Raw genomic sequence first — 19,343 nt, forward strand, 5'->3', positions numbered from 1 at the left:
GAGGGAACAGAACCCACATCTTCTAGAATTATGTGTAATTAGTTAATTGGCATGCATCATATACAGATTTGTTTAAATAAATCATATAAGCAACTTTAAGCATATTTGCAGCGAGATCATTAAGATATGCTGCAACTTCAAATTGCAAAATTTACAATTAAAAAAATTAAAGTACAGCAACTATTATTTTGTTAATAAGTCAATATGGTCATCATTTTAATTATTTAAACACAATAATGTTATACACCTTACCAGTTTCATGTATTTCAGAAAAATCATATTATTAATATACATTGACTACACACTGTAGAGTATAGAGTTATGATATATATATATATATATATATATATATATATATATATATATATATATATATATATATATATATATATATATATATAAACAAAAACGTAAACTTTTTGTAATTTGCAATTATTAGGCTAAATAAAGTGGATTAATAACGGATACATCCAACAAAATTAAATAAAGTAACGTTACTGATTTCTATATAAATACTTAATAACAAAACCTTCCTGTTTCTTGAACGAACGAGTGCAATACGCGCGAACTCATCTCAACTGTTTATCAGTCCGTCATCCTCCGCTCATTTCCTCCGTGAACGCCCACAGCTTATACAGCAGCCAATCAGAGAGCAGCACACGTGACGAGCGTTCTTAGCGATGACCTCATCCCTAGAGTGGGATGACGTCAAATACAAGATGGATGGAATCACGACAGCTTCATGCTCAACGCAACTCTGAAACAAAGTCCAGTGTCGGAGCTCCGGGGCATCCAAAGCCACCGAACTAGGGTGAGTTGAGATCTTGAACAACTTTATTTCGTCGTCTAATTGAAGCAGTTCAGTGTTGTTTGGGTAAAATCAGCCTTTCCTGACGTAACGCCGAGGAGATTTTCTCGCGCTCTCTCTCTCTTTCCTGACATAAGCGGCTGCTCTCGGTCTGTTGTGCAGGATGCGACGTCTGCGCAGTCGGTGTCAGGAGAGGCTGTGTGTGCGCAGACGCGCGTTCTAATCGTTTCATTTCCTAGCTTGCGAATAAGAGCGAGGAGACGCAACCGGTTGCCTGCATTTTGTGACTTGTTTGCTGATATGGTCACAGTTTGGCAACGGCGAATCAACAAATGCTTTCACTTGACATGGAGCTCGAGATTAGGAGGAAGGAGTATGGGGCGAAATCATTTCAGTTGAAATATAAACATACTCGCGCTTCATTTCCATGAGCGAATAGTCTCTCTAGGCAGCGTAAAACCAACTGTAACTAACGTTAGACATGATGTAATCAGCGCTCGTTGTGCGCATGCGTAGACGCTTGGTAGGCCCGCTTACTTTGTAATGACATTTATGTGCTTATTGTAATTCTATTATTTAACAACTTACTAAATAACATAAAAATGTATATTTTTCTCATTTGGACAATTAACATGACTTTTTTTCTTGCTGTCATGATTTATAGTTTAATTAAATCATGTAACAGTGTAGTCAGGCATCTTCGTCAGATTGTTGTTATTATGCTTTTTTTTTTATTTTGCAGTGGTTGACAATCAGTCCAGTGTGCCTCATTATTCAACACAAGGCTGAAAGCTAAATAATAGTCTGATTTCAATGATGTTTAAAAAAAAAAACAAAAAAACATTTCATGGAAATGTGTATTTGTTTGAGACAAATGTTATGTTATGTACTTTAATGTTCATTTTCACATGTATGAATATGTTTGTATATGTATTACAGATTATTTGTTCAGTTGTAGTTCATAATACCTTATGCATTAAGTAAGGTCAGATATTGATATTTGTGTTGCATGTTACAATGTTAAAAGATAATTTGCAGCTTAATTGAAATTACTGACTTTTCAATGTCACTAAAGTTGTATTTTCTTTCACTTCCTTCAAAGCCAAAATGGAGAGCCTGGGCCACTACTGTAACCCTTCCCATGGTATTTCACTGCTGGGTGTCCTCAACGAGCAGCGTTTGAAGGGTCAGCTCTGTGATGTTGTATTGTTAGTGGGTGATCAGCAATACCAGGCCCATAAAAGCGTCCTAGCAGCATGCAGTGAATATTTTCAGTCTGTGTTCTCCAGAAGGGACGCAGAGAACCGCTCCATTGTTCAGCTTGACTTCTGTGAGTCTGATGCATTTGAGATTGTGCTCAACTACATCTACTCCTCATCTCTGTTTGTGGAGAAATGCAGCCTGGCAGCTATACAGGAGCTGGGATATAGCCTCGGCATTCCCTTTCTAACCAACATCATGTCTGTAAGACCTCAGGCGTCATACTCTGTGTCAAGGAAACGGATGTCACTCTCTGAGGAGGAGGACGGCGCTTCTCAAAAGAGAAGTGTTATTGTACATCAAGGTCAAGGTGAGCAGCCTGGCATGGATGTGTTTCAGAGGAAAAGTTCAACTCTTCAGGGAAAACCGTTTAAACAGGCCACAGAGCCACCCTCGCTCACACACGATTTCAGTAATCAGAGCCAATCCTCAGGACACGTCAGACCAAATGAAAAAGAGTCCAACAGTACCTCCAACAGCAGAAGTTCATATAAAAACACAGAAGATGGCAATTGCAGATCTATCATCTCGTCGCCAACATCCATACTGAGACGTCGAACTGAATACAGATCGCAATCAATGAGGCCACAACTAACATCCTCAGTGTCATTCAGCGAGTCTGTGCAGCATGCAAGCCTACAATCAGATCAATCTGATGGCGCCATAGATGGAAGAATGGAAGCATCACATGATTCCAGACCAGTGGGTGAACATCAAGGTCCACGCAATCAAACCGTAGACCGAAGTGGGCCACTTATTAAAAGTCTGCTGCGCAGATCATTGTCGATGGATAGTCCTGTTCCCGTTTTTTCTCCAGCTCTCGAGCTAAAAGACTCACAAAGTCGAGAACAGTCCGTGGTCAAGTTAATTACCACAACAACAAGGTCGCCATCCCCTGATAATGAGGATCGGGTGTCTAAAGATATGCCACTTCTTCTCAGGTCGAGACAACAAAATGCATATCAGTCAGAGGGCAGTCAAACGACTTCACTCCGAATTAAAGCGGAGCCCAGTAGTCCTCTTGCGGACCCCTCTGAAATTGTTCGCATTACTGTTGGAGACAACCTGCCGGTAAATTTCAAAGACTTTCAGGCAAACTATGATGAAGGTCCAAGAGGGTACTTCACTCCCTCGTTGAAGAGGAAGACTAAGATAGATGGTAGTTATATGCCTTTTAAGAGATCTAGGCCTGTTAATGAGCATCATCTGATGCATCAGGAAAGCACATTTGATGAGGTACCTTACAATTCCAACATGGACAATAGCAATGAAGAACCTGGAGAACTTCGGCCAAACAAAATGTTCAAGTGCTGGAACTGCCTGAAGGTTTTTAGGTCCAATGCAGGTTTGTATCGCCATGTGAACATGTACCACAACCCAGAGAAGCCGTATGCGTGCGACATCTGCCACAAACGCTTTCATACCAACTTCAAAGTCTGGACTCACTGCCAAACCCAACACGGAGTGGTTCAAAATCCAGCACCCTCATCTAGTTCCTATTCTGTCCTGGATGAGAAGTTTCAGAGGAAGCTAATTGATATTGTGCGAGAGCGGGAGATAAAGAAGGCCTTGATTATGAAGCTCCGGAGATCCAAGCAAGGCCTGCAGTCACAACCCTTCGGCAGGAAAAACAGACGATCAAGGTCCTACGGATGCCCTTACTGTGGCAAAATGTTTTTCTTTCAATCACACCTAAAACTACATATGAAAGGACACTCCGCTGAGGCGGCTAACCTTGACACAGATTCTGACAGAGACCTTCAATACAAGCAGCAACAGCAGTTGACACATCTTAAAGAAAACCAAGATAAAGATGTTTTTTCTTGCCGGCTCTGCAATGAAAAACTGCCCTCTTTAACTGAATTAGAAGACCACGAAAGAGCATGCAGGTACGCTACCGTCTGTCCATACTGCGGACTTCGATTCTCCAACACAGTCGTCAAGAAAGACCACGAAGCTCATTGCAAGTATAAGAAGTTAACCTGCCTTGAGTGCATGCGTACGTTCAAGTCCTCTTTCAGCATATGGCGTCATCAGGTAGAAGTTCACAATCACAATATGATGAGTGTAAAGGAGCAGTTGACTCTCGGTCTTCAGGAGAGCAATCATGACGAATCATCCAACGTTCTCGGAGTTCCTCCTTCTTCTCATGAGTCGATACGTGACTCCAGAGAGGAAGGAGTGTACAGTGACTCATCTGTTCCACCCATGTATGATTCTGAAGACTCATCGTCTTATGTCCCAGAGGACTTGAGTGCTCACGGTCAAGGGGAGCTGCAGGTCAAAGAGGAACCTCAAGAGGAAGCAGTTTCAGCCAAGGATGGAATGAGCACCGCTTCTGTTGGATCCGAGGAACCAGGCGTCTGGCCTTGTGAGAAGTGTGGGAAGCTTTTCAGTGCTCACAAAGACCTGGAACGACATCAGGAACTGCTTTGCCACATCAAACCCTTCATCTGCCACATATGTCACAAAGCATTCAGGACCAACTTCCGCCTCTGGAGCCACTACCAGTCCCACATGTCCACACCTGAAGAGCCAGGAATAAGAGACATCGACAGGCTTCAGTCTTCTCCATCTCCTTCTCCACCTCTCACAATTTCCATCCCAGAGCCTCCAACTTCTCCGCTTAAAGCGACCCGTTCTGGGGTGGATGCCACAGGAGAGGAGCCCAGGGCCTCCACATCACCGTCAACCAAACTCAAGAAGCCAGAGCAGGACAAAACAGGTGACGATGAGCCTAGGGAACAATCTCACGCCAAGTCCGACAGCACAGAAAAAACTATCACCCCTCAGGAATCCGACACTCTGTTTTACCATGCCCCGACTCTCTCTGCGCTCACCTTTAAACGGCAATACATGTGCAAATTCTGTCACCGGACATTTAAGACCGCTTTCAGTCTGTGGAGTCATGAGCAGAGCCATACGTAAGAGCGCAGAGTTGCACATTTGTAGCCCTAACCATTAAAGTTGACTAACTTGGACCTTGTCTCCTTTTAAACTTTCACATGATTTACTTTGGGAAACACTTGCAGATGAAACCCAGGGATTTATTAATAGCATTTGATCATACTTAATACACCTTATTTTCTATAAACAGTATTCAGACTGTCAGAGTTTCCTGAATGCATCTTGGATTGCATGCCAAGAGTTGCTTAAAACATACATTTGTTTTCAAAAGCATTTCCCTGTATTATTTTTAAGTTCACTTTTCAGTTATCAGGAAAGACTGTTATAAATGAACATAAATTCTTTCACCTTAGTACTTTCTTTGATTTACTGCAAACAAAAAATGAGTGATTACTTTTTTGAATTGTTATGTGGAAGACTTACATACACCTCTGTTGTTTTAGTGGCCTTTATGCTGTTATTTAGCACTTTGAAGCAATTCCAAATAAACATTGCTCTCTATTAAAAGCACAGGCTGGTGTAGAAAAGGGCATTAATAGACATTAATTCCCTATTTACTAGCCTAAAATGATAGCTTTAAGTTTATTTATGCCCCATTTAAGTTAACGAAAAATACAAAAAAGATAAATATAGCTTGTTTGATTTTTTTTTTTTTTTTTAATGCCCAGTTCAGCCCTGCTTATATTGTTAAAGCTATTATTCTTAAATTGTTGCTTTGGTCATTTAAGAGAATGAAGATTTTCAAGATGTGTTTGAACCATATAAAACCATAACCTTAAGCAGAATAAACTAGTAGATATCAAACTATACAAAAACTTAATTGATAGAAGAAAACCTTTATAACTTAATTTCGACATTGCTAGTTAAGTTGTATTTTTTTTTTATTTCAAGAGTATTCTGTTAATGTGCTTTTGCCAGTTATGTAGACTTTCATGGTATTTTTGTTTAGAGGTTGTGGATAATATTCAGTGATTGTATTGATCAAATAGAAGGCTTTATATGTACAAATAGCAGGTTTGGAGTGATGTTCTTTAAGCAGTTTAGTGTGTGCCTGCAATGTGGATCTCCTAATACTTTTGTTGTACAGGACATGCAGTATATGTGGGAATTACTTCTCATAAATGTGTAGACATGAAGTTTGAGTAGATTTTCACACTGTATCAGTACTGTATCAGTACATTGTGAGCTTTACCGTAGTGTGAGCTCAACTTACCAGAACTCAGTACTCAGTGCTTAATGAAGTCTTGATGCAATGACGTTGAATGGTTGGACATTCCCAATGTTCAGTGGACCTTTTCTGTGACAGTATGACCCAGAGAAGATCTTTATTCTAAAATCTTTAAGCACAAAAGTGGTAATCTTATTCCTTGATTATTTTTTTCCTCATATTTAGCAAATGTTTGAAATATTAAATCGATTAAGTAAAAAGTCTTCTTCCCTTACATTAGGGGATGTTTGGCTTCGCAAGCTTGTGGCCTTTGTTGAGCACAAAATCCGAATATGTTGCTTGCTCTTTGCATTTTCCATCAGCTACTGTCATTTAGTCTATATTTTGATGGATAAAATGGTAACATTCCTTTCAAACTTATTTCCCCTCAAAGGTATTCATTAATGAATAAGTTGCCTATTACTCAGGAGGACAGAAGTACCTGATTTACTTTGCATTTACTTTTAAGCCCAGTATTACAATTATGACATGATATGCTTCTTGTTTTGGGTTAAGAATCCAACCATATTATTAACAAATCAACATGCCTCCTGATAATAAAATGATTATTTCAGGAACTGATAAACTTATGGTTCATTGAAAGATTGTATGACTTTGAATGAATAGTGATGACAGAACAGAACATTTAATCCTCAAAACACATTTTTATGGTCTTTCTTTGTACAACACATACAATGTTTTCTCTGTTTTATGAAAAGTATATCTTTTTTGGTATTCTTGTGGTATCACTGCAATAACTAATATTTGTAAGCACTTGAATTGTTCTAATGTGGCTTTAAAAACTGTATCAGTTTTTGTGTTAAAGCATTTTCTACTGTTTTCTGTGCTTGCTTTCTAAAATAAATATCAATACTGTGCAATACTGTGTTTGGGTTCTGATTTGGACACTTGTGTATGTGACCCTGGACCACAAAACCAGCTCATAGTCATATAAAATATATTGTAAGACGTCAAAATGATTGACTTTTCTTTTGTGGCAAATTAGGATATTGTGTAAAGATCATATTCCATGACGGTATTTCTTACTACAAATATATTCAAACTTAATTTTTGATTAGTAATATGCATTGCTATAAGAACTAAATTTGGATATGGTGATAAATATATTCTACGTATTTTTATTTATTTGTTTTGTGGCCAAATATTGTCCTATCCTAATAAATCATACATTAGATTTTAGATAAATCATTTATTTAAAAAAATTTACACTTATGGTCTAGGGTCACATATATTAAAACACAAAAGTTGTTTAAAATAAGATCACTTAACTGTGTGATGAACAATTGGATCCTATTACGTGTTTTCATTGTGTTTTTGATTTTCATTTTTAATTGAATAGCTTTTGAAATAATGTGAAAGCATAAAAAGAACACCTACTTGTGGCCTTATGCTGATATTTCTAAAAACATTTAGTATTTGTTTTACACTTTTCATTGTCCTCAAATTAGACTAATTCTGAGCAATATGATATAATTCAGGTAACGTAATTAGATTTTATTTAAAAAAAAAAAAAAGAAATAACAATAATATGCTTGAATTGGCTGATATAAAGTTATTGGATACCATTATTATACAGGGAAAGTGTAAATCCCATTCAGGAACAATTTAATGTGATTTTCTCTTTTTAGACGATCATTATAAACATCCAAGAAGCTGTTTCACTGTCCTTTACAATGCCAGCGTGTCTTTGATCAGCCTCCTCATGGTCGTGCTCACTGACGTGCCCAGAGAGTCAGTGATCTGGTACGTGATCTTGTACAGATACGGCTGAACGTCTTTCAAACTTGTATCGAATACATTGTCCACCTCCGACTGTGTGGGCATCTTGGGAAGATACTCGTGGCGGTTGATGACCTCCACGATGTTGATAACTTTCTCTCCGAGCTTCTCGCCAACTTTCTCCCTGCAGATCTGACGCTCCTGTTCATTGGCCAGGTTCACCACGTTCACCTTGATGCTCCAAACCTCCCACGGGATGCATTCGTCTGAGAAGGGCCAGCGGGACTTCTTCTTCTGGTAGAACTCCAAAGAGATCTGACCCATGCCATCACTCCCAGAATTACCAAGAGCATCCTGTGCAGAAATAAGGTTGTGGTTACAAAACATGTAGCTATCATTCGTTTTATTGGTTTTCTAGCTTTTATTTAACTTAATTGAAACAGTTTCTTTTTTTGTGCAAACTGTATTACAGAAGATTTATATATATATATATATATATATATATATATATATATATATATATATATATATATATATATATATATATATGAATAAACACACAAACAATATATTTAAATATAAAAATAATTCCATAAAATGCTTTATATGTTTTGTATTGTTTTTATGTAATATGGATTACAGGTGTGTTTAAGTGCATGGTAGAAATATAATATGAACATTTCCTTTGGATATGTAAAATACTGACCTATATGCTTATTGTTTATTTAATGCTTTTATCTTTTGGTGCTGGGTGTTATTTACATAAGAAATAATGAAAAGAAAGGAGTAGAACAAAATAGAAGAATGCATCTTTTGTGCAACTCCAAACAAAAAGTGTTTAAATGACTTTAAAGAGTATTATGATACTACAATATCCAAATAGAGCAGCTATTTGTGAAATACAGTCTAGAAGTCTATTCAAATACATCTCGTATATGCAGCAATGTAATCAGAAGTACCTTAAACTCGGCTACCGCTTTCCTGATAACCCTGTCCAGCTCATCAGAAGACACTCGCACGAATGTAAAGTCGATGAAGTCGCAGTCCACGTCTTGAGTTCCCACCGTGCCGATGGAGTACGTGCCCTCTTTTTTATAGTGAAATTTCCCTGTGCTGCGGTGCAGGAGGATCGTGTGCAGGAGGGCCAGCATGGCCTCATCCACCTGCCTGCCCTCCACTGACACCTCCAGGACTTCTGATCTACAGTTCATGACGACCTATAATAAGCTTCTACGGTTGTTAAAACAAAAAGACTTATGAACGATATGTTGAGCTCAGATGCGTCAAATAGACACGTACGTTATCTAAACACATTCAACGACTCTCTGCTTCTGAAAAGAACTGAGCTGCGCCGCTTTGAAACAGTAAAATACCCACTTAACAATATAATTACGAAAACCAAATGCAATTTAAGCTTCTATAGGACGTTTATATAACATGTTTACCTTACGTACGAAATGTCGATGCGCATATTTTTTTTCTTGCAATGGAGTGCTTTTGTTTTGTAAACACACGTCACATGTACAGGGCGGGATGAGGGACAGTGCCGTTTGGCGTTGTAATAATCCCAGCGGTTGGTTCACGTCACATCGTGTTTTTAAAATAACAGGCTAAGTAGTGGAGCTAGCAAGACTTTATGGTAAAGATTCCACGATTTTCTTTGGCTAATTTCTGAGTTAGTAGCGATATGTATTAATTAAGTATGTAATAAAATTATTATTATTAATAATAACAAAAATAGAGCCACTAAATAATTTTAAAACGTGCTTTTTCTTACTGTATCCCACAGCTCCTAAAACATATAACTATATCTCTATATTACCTGTATGTACGTGAAAATATTCAGATGTATTATTATAAATAACTGAAATTTAATTACACAATTTTTCTCAGTAGCTGTAACAGAATACATTTACATTTATTTTGCAATTAAATTGCCTAATTCCATTACACTAGATACTAGTTACTCGGACCCCAACACTGCAACTGAATCTAATCGTAAAATATAATGCGTCAATGGCGTCGTCTGGGGACTTTTATTTTGAAGATAGTTTTCCCATTCCGCGTCGTTTCTTGTTTTGGAGGGAGTATCATAGGGAGGAAAAAATATATGAAGAAACACAAGTCCTCATATGTTTGTATTTAGTGTTTAAAATTTAGATGCAAATTTTGACAAAGAGTGACTTTTTTGTGTTTCCATCCAAAGAAAGATATTATCGGAATGGCTAACATTTGTTGTCATCTGTCCTAAACTGGCATAGAACTGGCAACTGTGTCTAAAACGGCATTTCAGGCTGGTTTTTGTGAGCGTTAGTAAAATGCACAGGACTGTGCCCAGCCTCCCCCTGGCTCCTTCGGTGAAGGTGAAGCTCATCAACGCGGGGTTCCAAGTGGCTTCAGACCTGATCGACATGCGTCCTCTTCAGCTCTGCAAAGGTACTATTTACCCACAAACAAGTCTAGTTTGGATTTGAAAATAGCGCAGAAGTGTCTTTTCACAGATTAATAGAAAATTACATTTTGTTATATCCGCGCTCGTTTCGTTCACAGAGGCAGGCATCTCTCAGGAGGAGGCGTTGGATGTGCTAAAGATGTTGAGGGAAGATGGCCAGCCTCACCAGCAGAGGGCAGCAACAGAGAGCCTAACAGCTTTGGATCTCCTGCACCAGGAGCAGGCTGTGGGGAGCATCGTGACATTCTGCTCGGCCCTGGATGATGCCCTCGGAGGGGGGGTTCCTGTGGGAAAGACCACCGAGATCTGCGGGGCCCCTGGTGTTGGAAAGACTCAGCTGTGGTATGAAATGGATTGTAAAATGTGTAGTGCATCCTAAATTCAAATTTGTGGTAATATTTCAAAAGTGCTGTTTGCCCTAAAGAAGTCTTCGTAATTTTCATGAAAGAAGTGTTTTTTTATTATTATTTTAAAGCATGCAGCTGGCGGTGGACGTGCAGATTCCTGTGTGTTTTGGAGGTCTGGGAGGAAAGGCACTGTATATAGACACCGAAGGGAGTTTCTTAGTGCAGCGGGTTGCTGATATGGCAGAGGCAGCCGTGCAGCACTGCACTCTCCTGGGAGAGGATACAGGTCTGATATGAGAATTTAAGCGAAGTTGGAATATTTAAATGTTTGTATATACAGAAAAAAATGCTTTACGAGCTCTCCAGGCCTAATATTGTGCACCTTTACCTGTAGGTTCGTGCATGTTTGAGTTCGCTTATGAGACACAAAATGCATAATTGTGAAATAATCTGTTTTTGCTTTTCCTCTTAGAACAGAGACAGGCTTTAGAGGAACTTACTGTCGAGAAGATCCTCTCAAACCTCTTCTTGGTCCGTTGCCATGACTATGTAGAGCTGTTAGCTGAGGTTTACCTCCTACCTGACTTCCTTTCTGAGCATCCCGAGGTGAAAATGAATAATCAGGACCGCTGCTAAGGACATCTCTTTCAGCAATGTGATATTAGTGTACTGCTTATTACATGCATACAAATTACATTTTGTATGGTCTAATCACAGGTGAGGCTAGTAGTGATTGACAGCATCGCCTTCCCTTTCCGGCATGATTTTGAGGATCTTTCTCAGAGGACTCGCCTTCTAAATGGCCTTGCCCAGCAGCTCATCCAACTAGCAACACAACATAGTGTTGCGGTACTCAGCAAATCTTACTACTGAAACTAAGAATAATGGATAGCAGACAAATCAATTAAATTTTTTTATATTTTTGCTGAATACTTATATTTTGTTAAATAAAACTCATTTCTATATATATATATATATATATATATATATATATATATATATATATATATATATATATATATATATATATATATATATATATATATATATATACAGGATATATATAACTTTAACAGGATATTATTAAAATATTTATCTTTTTTATTAATTTTTTTAAATAAAACTAATAAATAAATACCTAATACCTACAATACACAAAAAAATTCAATAAGTTTAATACTGAAGTAAAAACAGAAAATATAGGACTAAAATTTTTTTTAAATATGTACAAAACTAATGCAGTAATAGCATGTCAGTAATAGTAAAATAACTCTGGCCTATCTGTCTGTTTGTCTATCTATCTATCTACACACACACACACACTTTTATCAAATTAATTTGGTTAACCATTTGCTCTTAGGTTGTTTTGACCAATCAGATGACGACAAGAGTTTCAAATGGCCAATCTAAGCTAGTTCCTGCATTAGGTAGGACATAGCAAATACGAATGCCTTCATGTAGTGTTTTTTTTTTTACATATTCGCCAACATAATAACAATTAAATTTCACACTTCAGGTGAGAGTTGGGGTCATGCTGCGACGCAGAGGCTCATCCTGCACTGGGAGGGACTGCGAAGGTAAACACAAACACTTTTAATTTGCTAATTGTGTGGGAAGGTGTTTATTGTGTGGTTTGTTTTTTTTCTGCTGGATTTAGTCTTTTTTGAGTCCACTCAACCTGACACAGCAAAAATGTGGCTTTAGAAAATAGAAGCCAACATCTGTGGGGTTCTGAGCCAAATGTGTCTTCTGGAGAGAGAGAGAGCGAGCGAGAGTATGTTGCATAAACTCTTTACCCTTCACCTCCGTGGGTGATGGAATGAATCACTTTGAACAAGTAGCTTGCTTTGCCTTTTGTAGCCAGACCTTATTCATAATGCATTCTGCATACCTGCCAGTCTATTACTCTGTAGCAGCAGGCAGGAGAGAGGCACAGAGAGCATCTCCATCATGCTTTCTTGTCTCTTGCCATAAAGTTGAAGGTCTTCCCGCTGGCTGTACGGTTCAGCCTCCTCGCATTTGAATTGCCGCAGACCCTCTTGCTTTTTAAACCGAGCAGACAAGGTCAGAGAGGGAGAGAATGTGCACTCTCCAATGAAAAAAAACAAGTCATTTTATCCTTTTCTCCCCTGTTCACTCTGTGTTTAGGCTCGCCTCCCTGTACAAGTCCCCAAGTCAAATGGAAGCCACAATTAAATATCAAATCACAGTAAGTATAACAGCGGGGGAAGATATAAGAAAAAAATATATAAATGAGAGAAAAAAATAAAATAAAATAAATAAATATATATATATATATATATACACACACTCTTGTAATAATTCGTTATTTAGATATTATTTTGAATGTTCATTTTACATTTTAAAGTGTTATTAATTATATTGTGTTTTTATATTTATATTTTAATTGTCTAATATTTTTAAATGCCTTTTTATTTGATTTTTAGTACTTTTTTAGTACTTTAAACATTACATTTAGCAAAAATTAGAAATATTTTTTGGCAACTAACTGAAATAAGACAAGTTTGTTTAATATTTTGTTTTATTTTAGCTAACATTTATTTAATGTACTCAACAGTTTAAAGGTTTTGCATATAGTTTAACCCTGATATAAACGCAGACATTTATGCATATATCTATATTTGCGATTTCACACAGGTCCAGGGTTTTAGGGATGCCCCGGATGAACCCAGACCTATCCCTGCTTCATCTGCAGTCTCATCTCCTTTAGGAAACCACAGCAAACGCCCTCGAACGGAGAATCTGTCTTGAGGATGTATTGTAGACCATTTTGCTTTTCAAAGCAGTAGGAAGCCACAGCAAAACCCGAAATGTGCTGAGAGAAAAAGAAAACATAGCAGGAATGTACAGATATGTATATATTATATAAAAACACTTATTGAATCATGGATTATTATTGAATAAATTATAGTATATTGATTGTTTGTGGTATTAATGGATCAATTATGGTATCCGGTATAAATTTCCAACCAGACAATCAAACAATGTTACAATTTAGGTGGAAACACAGAAAATGCAAACCTATTCCAAAGTGAGCAAAGCTTTCCAATTTAAATAGCTTGACAGACTAAATTAAATACTATGTGACCCTGGAGCACAAAACCGGTCATAAGTCATTGGAGTGTATTTATAGCAATAGCCAAAAATACATTGTATGAATTAAAATGATTGATTGATTTTTCTTTTATGCCAAAAATCATTAGGATATTAAGTAAAGGTCATGCTCCATGAAGATATTTTGTAAATGTCCTACTGGAACTATATCAAAACTTTTTTGATTAATAATATGCATTGATAATAACTTAATTTGGACAACTTTAAAGGTGATTTTCTCGCCTCAGATTCCAGATTTTCTCTGCCAAATATGGTCCTTTCCTAACAAACCATATATCATTGGAATACTTACATATTTATGCAGCTTTCAGGAGATGTATAAAACCCAGTTTCTGTCTGGTTTTGTGGTCCAGTGTCATATATATTAACAAAAATATTAAACGCTATTCTTGGTGTTCATTATTCTCCAACTGTTGGCTAATATTCTGTATATAATATATGCTAAATTGTTTTGTGCTAATATGTCGTTAATCACGTCACCTAATTCACGCAGGCCCAGACTTTACGCCATAATTTTCAAATAGATTTCTAATGGCGTATTGAATAATTGAGGTTTTGTTGTGCACATTGTGTTGCACAGGTCACATCAGAATGACTCTGCCATGATTTATTGACGAGTGACAGCATAGAGATAAAGAGTTTACTGCTCGCATTCACCTCCAAGTAATAACTTAGCTGCAGATTGTGCCGGTTCAATATCAGTATATCATCCAGGTCCGTTCACTCCCAGCGTATATATGTGTGAGGCTCATCACTTTAATTGAATTATACACTGGGAAGCCAGCTTTACATCAGCACAAAGATAAAATACGAGCACTTCACTTTCATATTTCCTTGGCTGGCAACAGACCCGGCAGAAGAACTGATTTAAATGCTTTATGTTCATGTGGGAAGAAGGGGACATTGGGTGCTTGATGTTTTTAACCTCCATGTTAGACACGTGAACAGATCATGATGGAAGAACTGCCCGCGACGGAGTGCTGGACTAATAGGATTACATCATTTGTCAGGGCTGGTTTAAGATGGGTGACTGTCTGGATGTCTCCTAACAGGCTCTTGGCCTCAGGCTTTCTCAGGTGAGGAGGAAGGTACACTGGGTATTCCCACACCGCTGCGTATCTGTCATCCCGGGTCACTGCATCACACACCTTTACCTTAAGGCTTACAATTTTAAAGATGAATATGACAGGTTTACTAGCTGACTATGAATAGTTTCAGATCGCTCTATACAGGCAAGGCTGCACTTTGTTTTTCTTTACAAATATGCACCATGGTAACCAGTTTCAAAATACCATAGTCATTACTAGCTTCAAAAGCTTTCATCATTTTCTGTCATTTTCGTTACCTAGCAATAGCTATGGTAACTATGATATTTTGCCAGAAACTATGGTTACCCTACAATTTCAAAAAGGTTAATACTGAGTTGGATGTTATCATAGAACCCCCAGTCATTTTAATAATGATAACTCTGAACTCAGCAAATGTGGGTTCAGCTTGGTTTCGCAAAGCTTTAGAGGTTTTTTTTCAGTCATTTCCATTTCTCTGCAGTAGCTTTAGTTGTCTAACTGTGATATGTTGTGTGAAAATATTTGCACTAGTACGTTTATGAAAGGGTTAATTTAGCCTTTTACATGATCTAGCATCAGTTAAGCGAACATGTTCTAAAAAAAATAATCCTTAAAACTGTGTTAAAAGCTTTTTAGATTGTTTCCTGTCATGTTTAATGGTTAATGATAGTATTTGTCAGCCCGTAAGTAGTAACTATAATATTTTGTTCAAAAATACACTAGTCTGAAGCATTCTTAAAAGGGTTAATTTTGTTTTTAATGTGATCTAGCAGCCGTGGCTAAACTAACAAAGTCCTAAAACCACAGCAATTATAGTAACTATAATATTGTGTTCAAATACGTTAGGCTGAGGCATTCTTGTAAGGGTTAATTTTGCTTTTAATGTGATCTAGCACTCCTAGCTAAACTAACAAGGAATGTTCTAAAACCACAGCAAATATAGGATAAGAAACTTTATTTTTTGCTGTCGTTTTAACATTAAGGGTTAAAATGTAATATCTGGCAACCCACCGTTGAACTAACAATGCCTGGGAGCGGAACAGTTAATTCCCAGAGATGATGTGAAATCTACAACAGTTGTTATTTTTAGCTTAAGCTCTGATGTCCTATATACAGGCACACAGAGCATCACTTATCGAGTTTCTCACTCATAAACATTCTCTCTAAGAGCTCTGTCAAAGTGAACAGTGGCCGTTTCGATTAAACGATTAAATGTAATTGTTTCGTACGGCGTCTGCATCACAATCTCTCAATAGATTACTACTATGGTTGCCTAATTAGATTTTTAATAATAGCCTAATGTGCAAATTTCTGGTGGCTAGCCACCAGCTTTCAAAGTGACAGAGATATTTACTGATATATTTATATATATATATATATATATATATATATATATATATATATATATATATATATATATATATATATATTATATATATTTGCCATTCAGAATATTGACTGAGATTCGAATTTAATGCAGAATAGGCTTATAATCCTTCTAAACAGCGAGATAACGTTGAAATGAACCGAGGGTGTGAAAAATGAGGATCCTGCTCTAAAAAAACACCGATAAAACCAAATCCCGCATTAAATGAGAAACATACAGGTTACGTCACAGGCGTTTTGCGTTTGGCCGACGTCATACTTTCACGCAGCTACGACACTGATGCGGCTAAAAAAGGTTGGCTTAGAGCGCGCATCGCGGACCTACGTCTACTCGAAAGTTATTTATACCAAAAACCTATATTCTCAAACTATGACTGGTTTAAATATAGTCCGGCAGGTGCAGCATTTTTTTTTTTTAAATGTGTTTTCCCCCCTCAGTGTACATATCCTTTTTTTGCGCATAGAGAAAAAACCGAGCATAGCCCGTGCAAAAATGCCTAGATTACATATGGAATGCATTGCTTTAAATTAAGAATAGATCATATTTATAGTAAACAATAATATTAAAAATATGAACTGCTGAATGAGGAAAAAAAGGTTTTAAAATAAGAATACGTCTACTTATTATTTGAATTATCAAAACGTTAAAAGCGTTTTTAAAAATGCAAAATGCATGGAAAAAGTGATTAGTTAAAGAAATGGTATTAAAGTATTTTTAAAGTACTTTTTATTTACTTATTTATTACGTAATACAATTAAACGTTCGAGTATGTGCTCCTTGGATTTCCCAAACAAAAGTTTTGCTTTTTCTAAATAAACTTTTTTTTTTCTAGTTTACACCTGAAACTTAACTGAAACTACGGAGGGGCTTCGGGCTTTTGCACAGGCCTACCATGATTTACATTAGACAGAAAAACCTGAATAATGCATTAATAATATTCCGTGTAAATATTTCATGTATCAAACACGATAAGTATGTTTGTATTATGACACGGAGTCTCACGACGCTTCCTTGTCGCTCTGACATATAGGAACGGCACCGCTCGTGTCACGTGACTATTTACACCACGTAAATAAAACGTTTTGCGTAAAACAGTCTACATTGTCAATTTAGACCCTTCAAAGTCAGAAGCAAGTTTACAAATATATGGGTTTAAATGGGTTAATGGTAAGGTTAATTCGCCCACGTCCAATCCAGGCCCCGCCCCCGTGTGACGCCACGCACGTCTGTTGCGCGAATCCCTCTCCTTTCACGCGAGCGCGCGCCCTCCCCAACTCGCGCGACTACAGAGTCGCTCCAGCCTATGATTCAAAGTAGTGTAGACTTCTTGCCCGGCTCCAGCTGTCTCTGGTCTCTCCAGGAATGAGAAGCGATGGCCGGCTCTGCCAACGAGGAGAAAACCTTCAAGAGGTTCCTGGAGCTCTTCTTGCGGGAGATGAGGCCACCTCTCCAGGAGGACGTACCTCTGCCTATGCGCCCCTTGACGGACCTGATCTCGGAGGACGAGGTGGAGGGGGAATGTCTCGACCTGTGTCTTCAGCACCTGTGTAAATAGTTAAGTACCGATGCACCTTCGCGCTTCATTGGTCTCACTCGCTGTTTTATACTGTAGGTTTGCGAACATTAAAGAGCGCAAGGATAAAAACACGAGGGCGAAGGACAAAAGGAAACTAATTCCTGCTCACGGAGCCGAAGTAACCTGCAGTTATTTGCGTGTCTGTGGATGTTATAATTCGTTTAGGGAACTTAACAGGTCAAGAATGTTTAATGCATTTCAACATGCGTAAACTTTTGGTCCGGCCACTTCAAAGACTGTAAAATATGAGCGTTTCCGAATTGCTAATAGTTCACGTGCACCGCCAAGATATCGCTGTATGTCCACAGGTGCGACAGTAATTGTAATAGCATTATTAATATTTACGCATATTTTTTTGTTATTGCCGTATTGTTTCATTGCAATTTTTTTTTTCAATTTTAGAAATACGAGAAAAAAACAACCATTTGAGTCACTCTGATATGAAAATAATTTTTCATATTTTAATGACAAATCCAAGCAGATTTTACAGTCTGTATCGTAGCCCCTTTCTCTGAATAGGCTACACCCTCCGTTCTCCAATGACCCCCTTTAGTCCTCTGATGGGGCGCGAGCTCCTGCATTCCCCGTATTTGCGCAGCGCTTCGTTAAAATCATTTCGGCGTCACCGCGTCCTTCGTGATAAAACGTTACCGATATGTTTTGATCTGACGCGGTCGCATGCTTATCAGATTGTAACGCGAGCGAGCGCGCAGCATCCATGTCGCCCGCATCAAGCCGATGAGAGAACCGAGCGCGACTGCTTCTGATTCCATGCGTGTTTCATGCACACGGTTTACCTTTTCCTCTCAAGATGTCGGCAGCTGTGCGCGCCATCGCCATATGCCGCGACACACCTGTCGATATACATTGAACGCGAACAGCCTAGTGTAGTGTGGAGAGCGGCGAGGTATCGCGGTGTTTTGGATTCTGGTCGAGATCTGTGGGAAGGGGTTACGTTTGATAAACTACGTCAGCGGCTTGCTATAAATAGCCCATTCAAACCTAGCAGAATCTTTATGAGCATGAAATACTCATACACGTCTAATGGGTCTAGTGATAAATGGCTGCGCAAATGCCCAAGTAGCTGCATACTTCCTGACTCAGGTTTATTGATTTTTCACGTTTCATATTTTGGCTTAAGCCTCGTCTGTATCCATTTTGTGATGATGATAATATATATTTTGCATGTGGTTACTTTTTTCCGGCATGTGTGTTTTTTTTTTGGGTTAGTAGAGGATTTGTCACGGAGCTGTCACGGATGTAAACCGTAAGCCCAATATTGTGACTGTATACTATACTATATTTATTACTAAACTATATACTATAGTGATTATAATTTGACGTCTGAATATTAGTAGAGAAATAGTAATTGAAATACTCCAAATATGATTAGACAGTGATTATAACCACAATATTCTGAATAATAATTGAGGCTGATGGTATGGATATTCAAAGAA

General features: G+C 37.9%; 4 protein-coding genes across 5 annotated transcripts in view; 3 read left to right on the forward strand and 1 right to left on the reverse strand.

The window, feature by feature from the left end:
• The first annotated feature begins 676 nt into the window (after nt 1-676).
• On the forward strand, nt 677-7,063 carry zbtb21 (zinc finger and BTB domain containing 21). The gene is made up of 2 exons (XM_043250183.1): nt 677-811; nt 1,911-7,063. The coding sequence occupies exon 2, from the start codon at nt 1,916-1,918 to the stop codon at nt 4,994-4,996; it is 3,081 nt and encodes a 1,026-aa protein (XP_043106118.1). The 5' UTR covers nt 677-811; nt 1,911-1,915; the 3' UTR covers nt 4,997-7,063.
• A 643-nt stretch (nt 7,064-7,706) lies between these two features.
• Nucleotides 7,707-9,502, reverse strand: atg101 (autophagy related 101). Of its 2 annotated transcripts, none has more exons than XM_043250185.1 (3): nt 9,368-9,502; nt 8,882-9,152; nt 7,707-8,276 (listed from the first exon to the last, which is right to left on the reverse strand). In XM_043250185.1, the coding sequence occupies exons 2-3, from the start codon at nt 9,131-9,133 to the stop codon at nt 7,872-7,874; spliced, it is 657 nt and encodes a 218-aa protein (XP_043106120.1). In that variant the 5' UTR covers nt 9,134-9,152; nt 9,368-9,502; the 3' UTR covers nt 7,707-7,871. The 2 variants fall into 2 exon arrangements, with proteins under 2 accessions (XP_043106120.1, XP_043106121.1); XM_043250186.1 differs by having other exon boundaries at nt 9,377-9,417.
• Nucleotides 9,503-10,001: 499 nt separating this feature from the next.
• Nucleotides 10,002-13,661, forward strand: rad51c (RAD51 paralog C). Its single transcript, XM_043250184.1, has 9 exons — nt 10,002-10,358; nt 10,473-10,716; nt 10,850-11,007; nt 11,194-11,327; nt 11,439-11,570; nt 12,082-12,148; nt 12,238-12,298; nt 12,870-12,930; nt 13,380-13,661. Exons 1-9 carry the CDS (start codon nt 10,241-10,243, stop codon nt 13,491-13,493), a joined length of 1,089 nt encoding a protein of 362 aa, XP_043106119.1. The 5' UTR covers nt 10,002-10,240; the 3' UTR covers nt 13,494-13,661.
• A 3,929-nt stretch (nt 13,662-17,590) lies between these two features.
• Nucleotides 17,591-19,343, forward strand: part of ppm1e (protein phosphatase, Mg2+/Mn2+ dependent, 1E) — a 43,937-nt gene continuing 42,184 nt past the window's right edge. Inside the window, exon 1 of the mRNA XM_043250590.1 lies at nt 17,591-17,864. Within this exon, the coding sequence (XP_043106525.1) occupies nt 17,683-17,864 (182 nt within the window). The 5' untranslated portion in view covers nt 17,591-17,682. The remainder of the gene's footprint in view (nt 17,865-19,343) is intronic.

The sequence above is a fragment of the Puntigrus tetrazona genome, chromosome 10 (genome assembly GCF_018831695.1).
Source record: "Puntigrus tetrazona isolate hp1 chromosome 10, ASM1883169v1, whole genome shotgun sequence".
NCBI classification, from domain to species: domain Eukaryota; kingdom Metazoa; phylum Chordata; class Actinopteri; order Cypriniformes; family Cyprinidae; genus Puntigrus; species Puntigrus tetrazona.

What these genes read in the sequence shown, in the direction of transcription:
- zbtb21 (XM_043250183.1), top strand. Translation starts at nt 1,916, where the DNA reads ATGGAGAGCCTGGGCCACTACTGTAACCCTTCCCATGGTATTTCACTG.
- atg101 (XM_043250185.1), bottom strand. Translation starts at nt 9,133, where the DNA reads ATGAACTGTAGATCAGAAGTCCTGGAGGTGTCAGTGGAGGGCAGGCAG. An exon ending in AAGCGGTAGCCGAGTTTAAG is followed by an intron (nt 8,277 to 8,881) that starts GTACTTCTGATT and finishes ATTTCTGCACAG; the next exon opens with GATGCTCTTGGTAATTCTGG.
- rad51c (XM_043250184.1), top strand. Translation starts at nt 10,241, where the DNA reads ATGCACAGGACTGTGCCCAGCCTCCCCCTGGCTCCTTCGGTGAAGGTG. An exon ending in TCCTCTTCAGCTCTGCAAAG is followed by an intron (nt 10,359 to 10,472) that starts GTACTATTTACC and finishes TTTCGTTCACAG; the next exon opens with AGGCAGGCATCTCTCAGGAG. An exon ending in TCTCCTGGGAGAGGATACAG is followed by an intron (nt 11,008 to 11,193) that starts GTCTGATATGAG and finishes TTTTCCTCTTAG; the next exon opens with AACAGAGACAGGCTTTAGAG.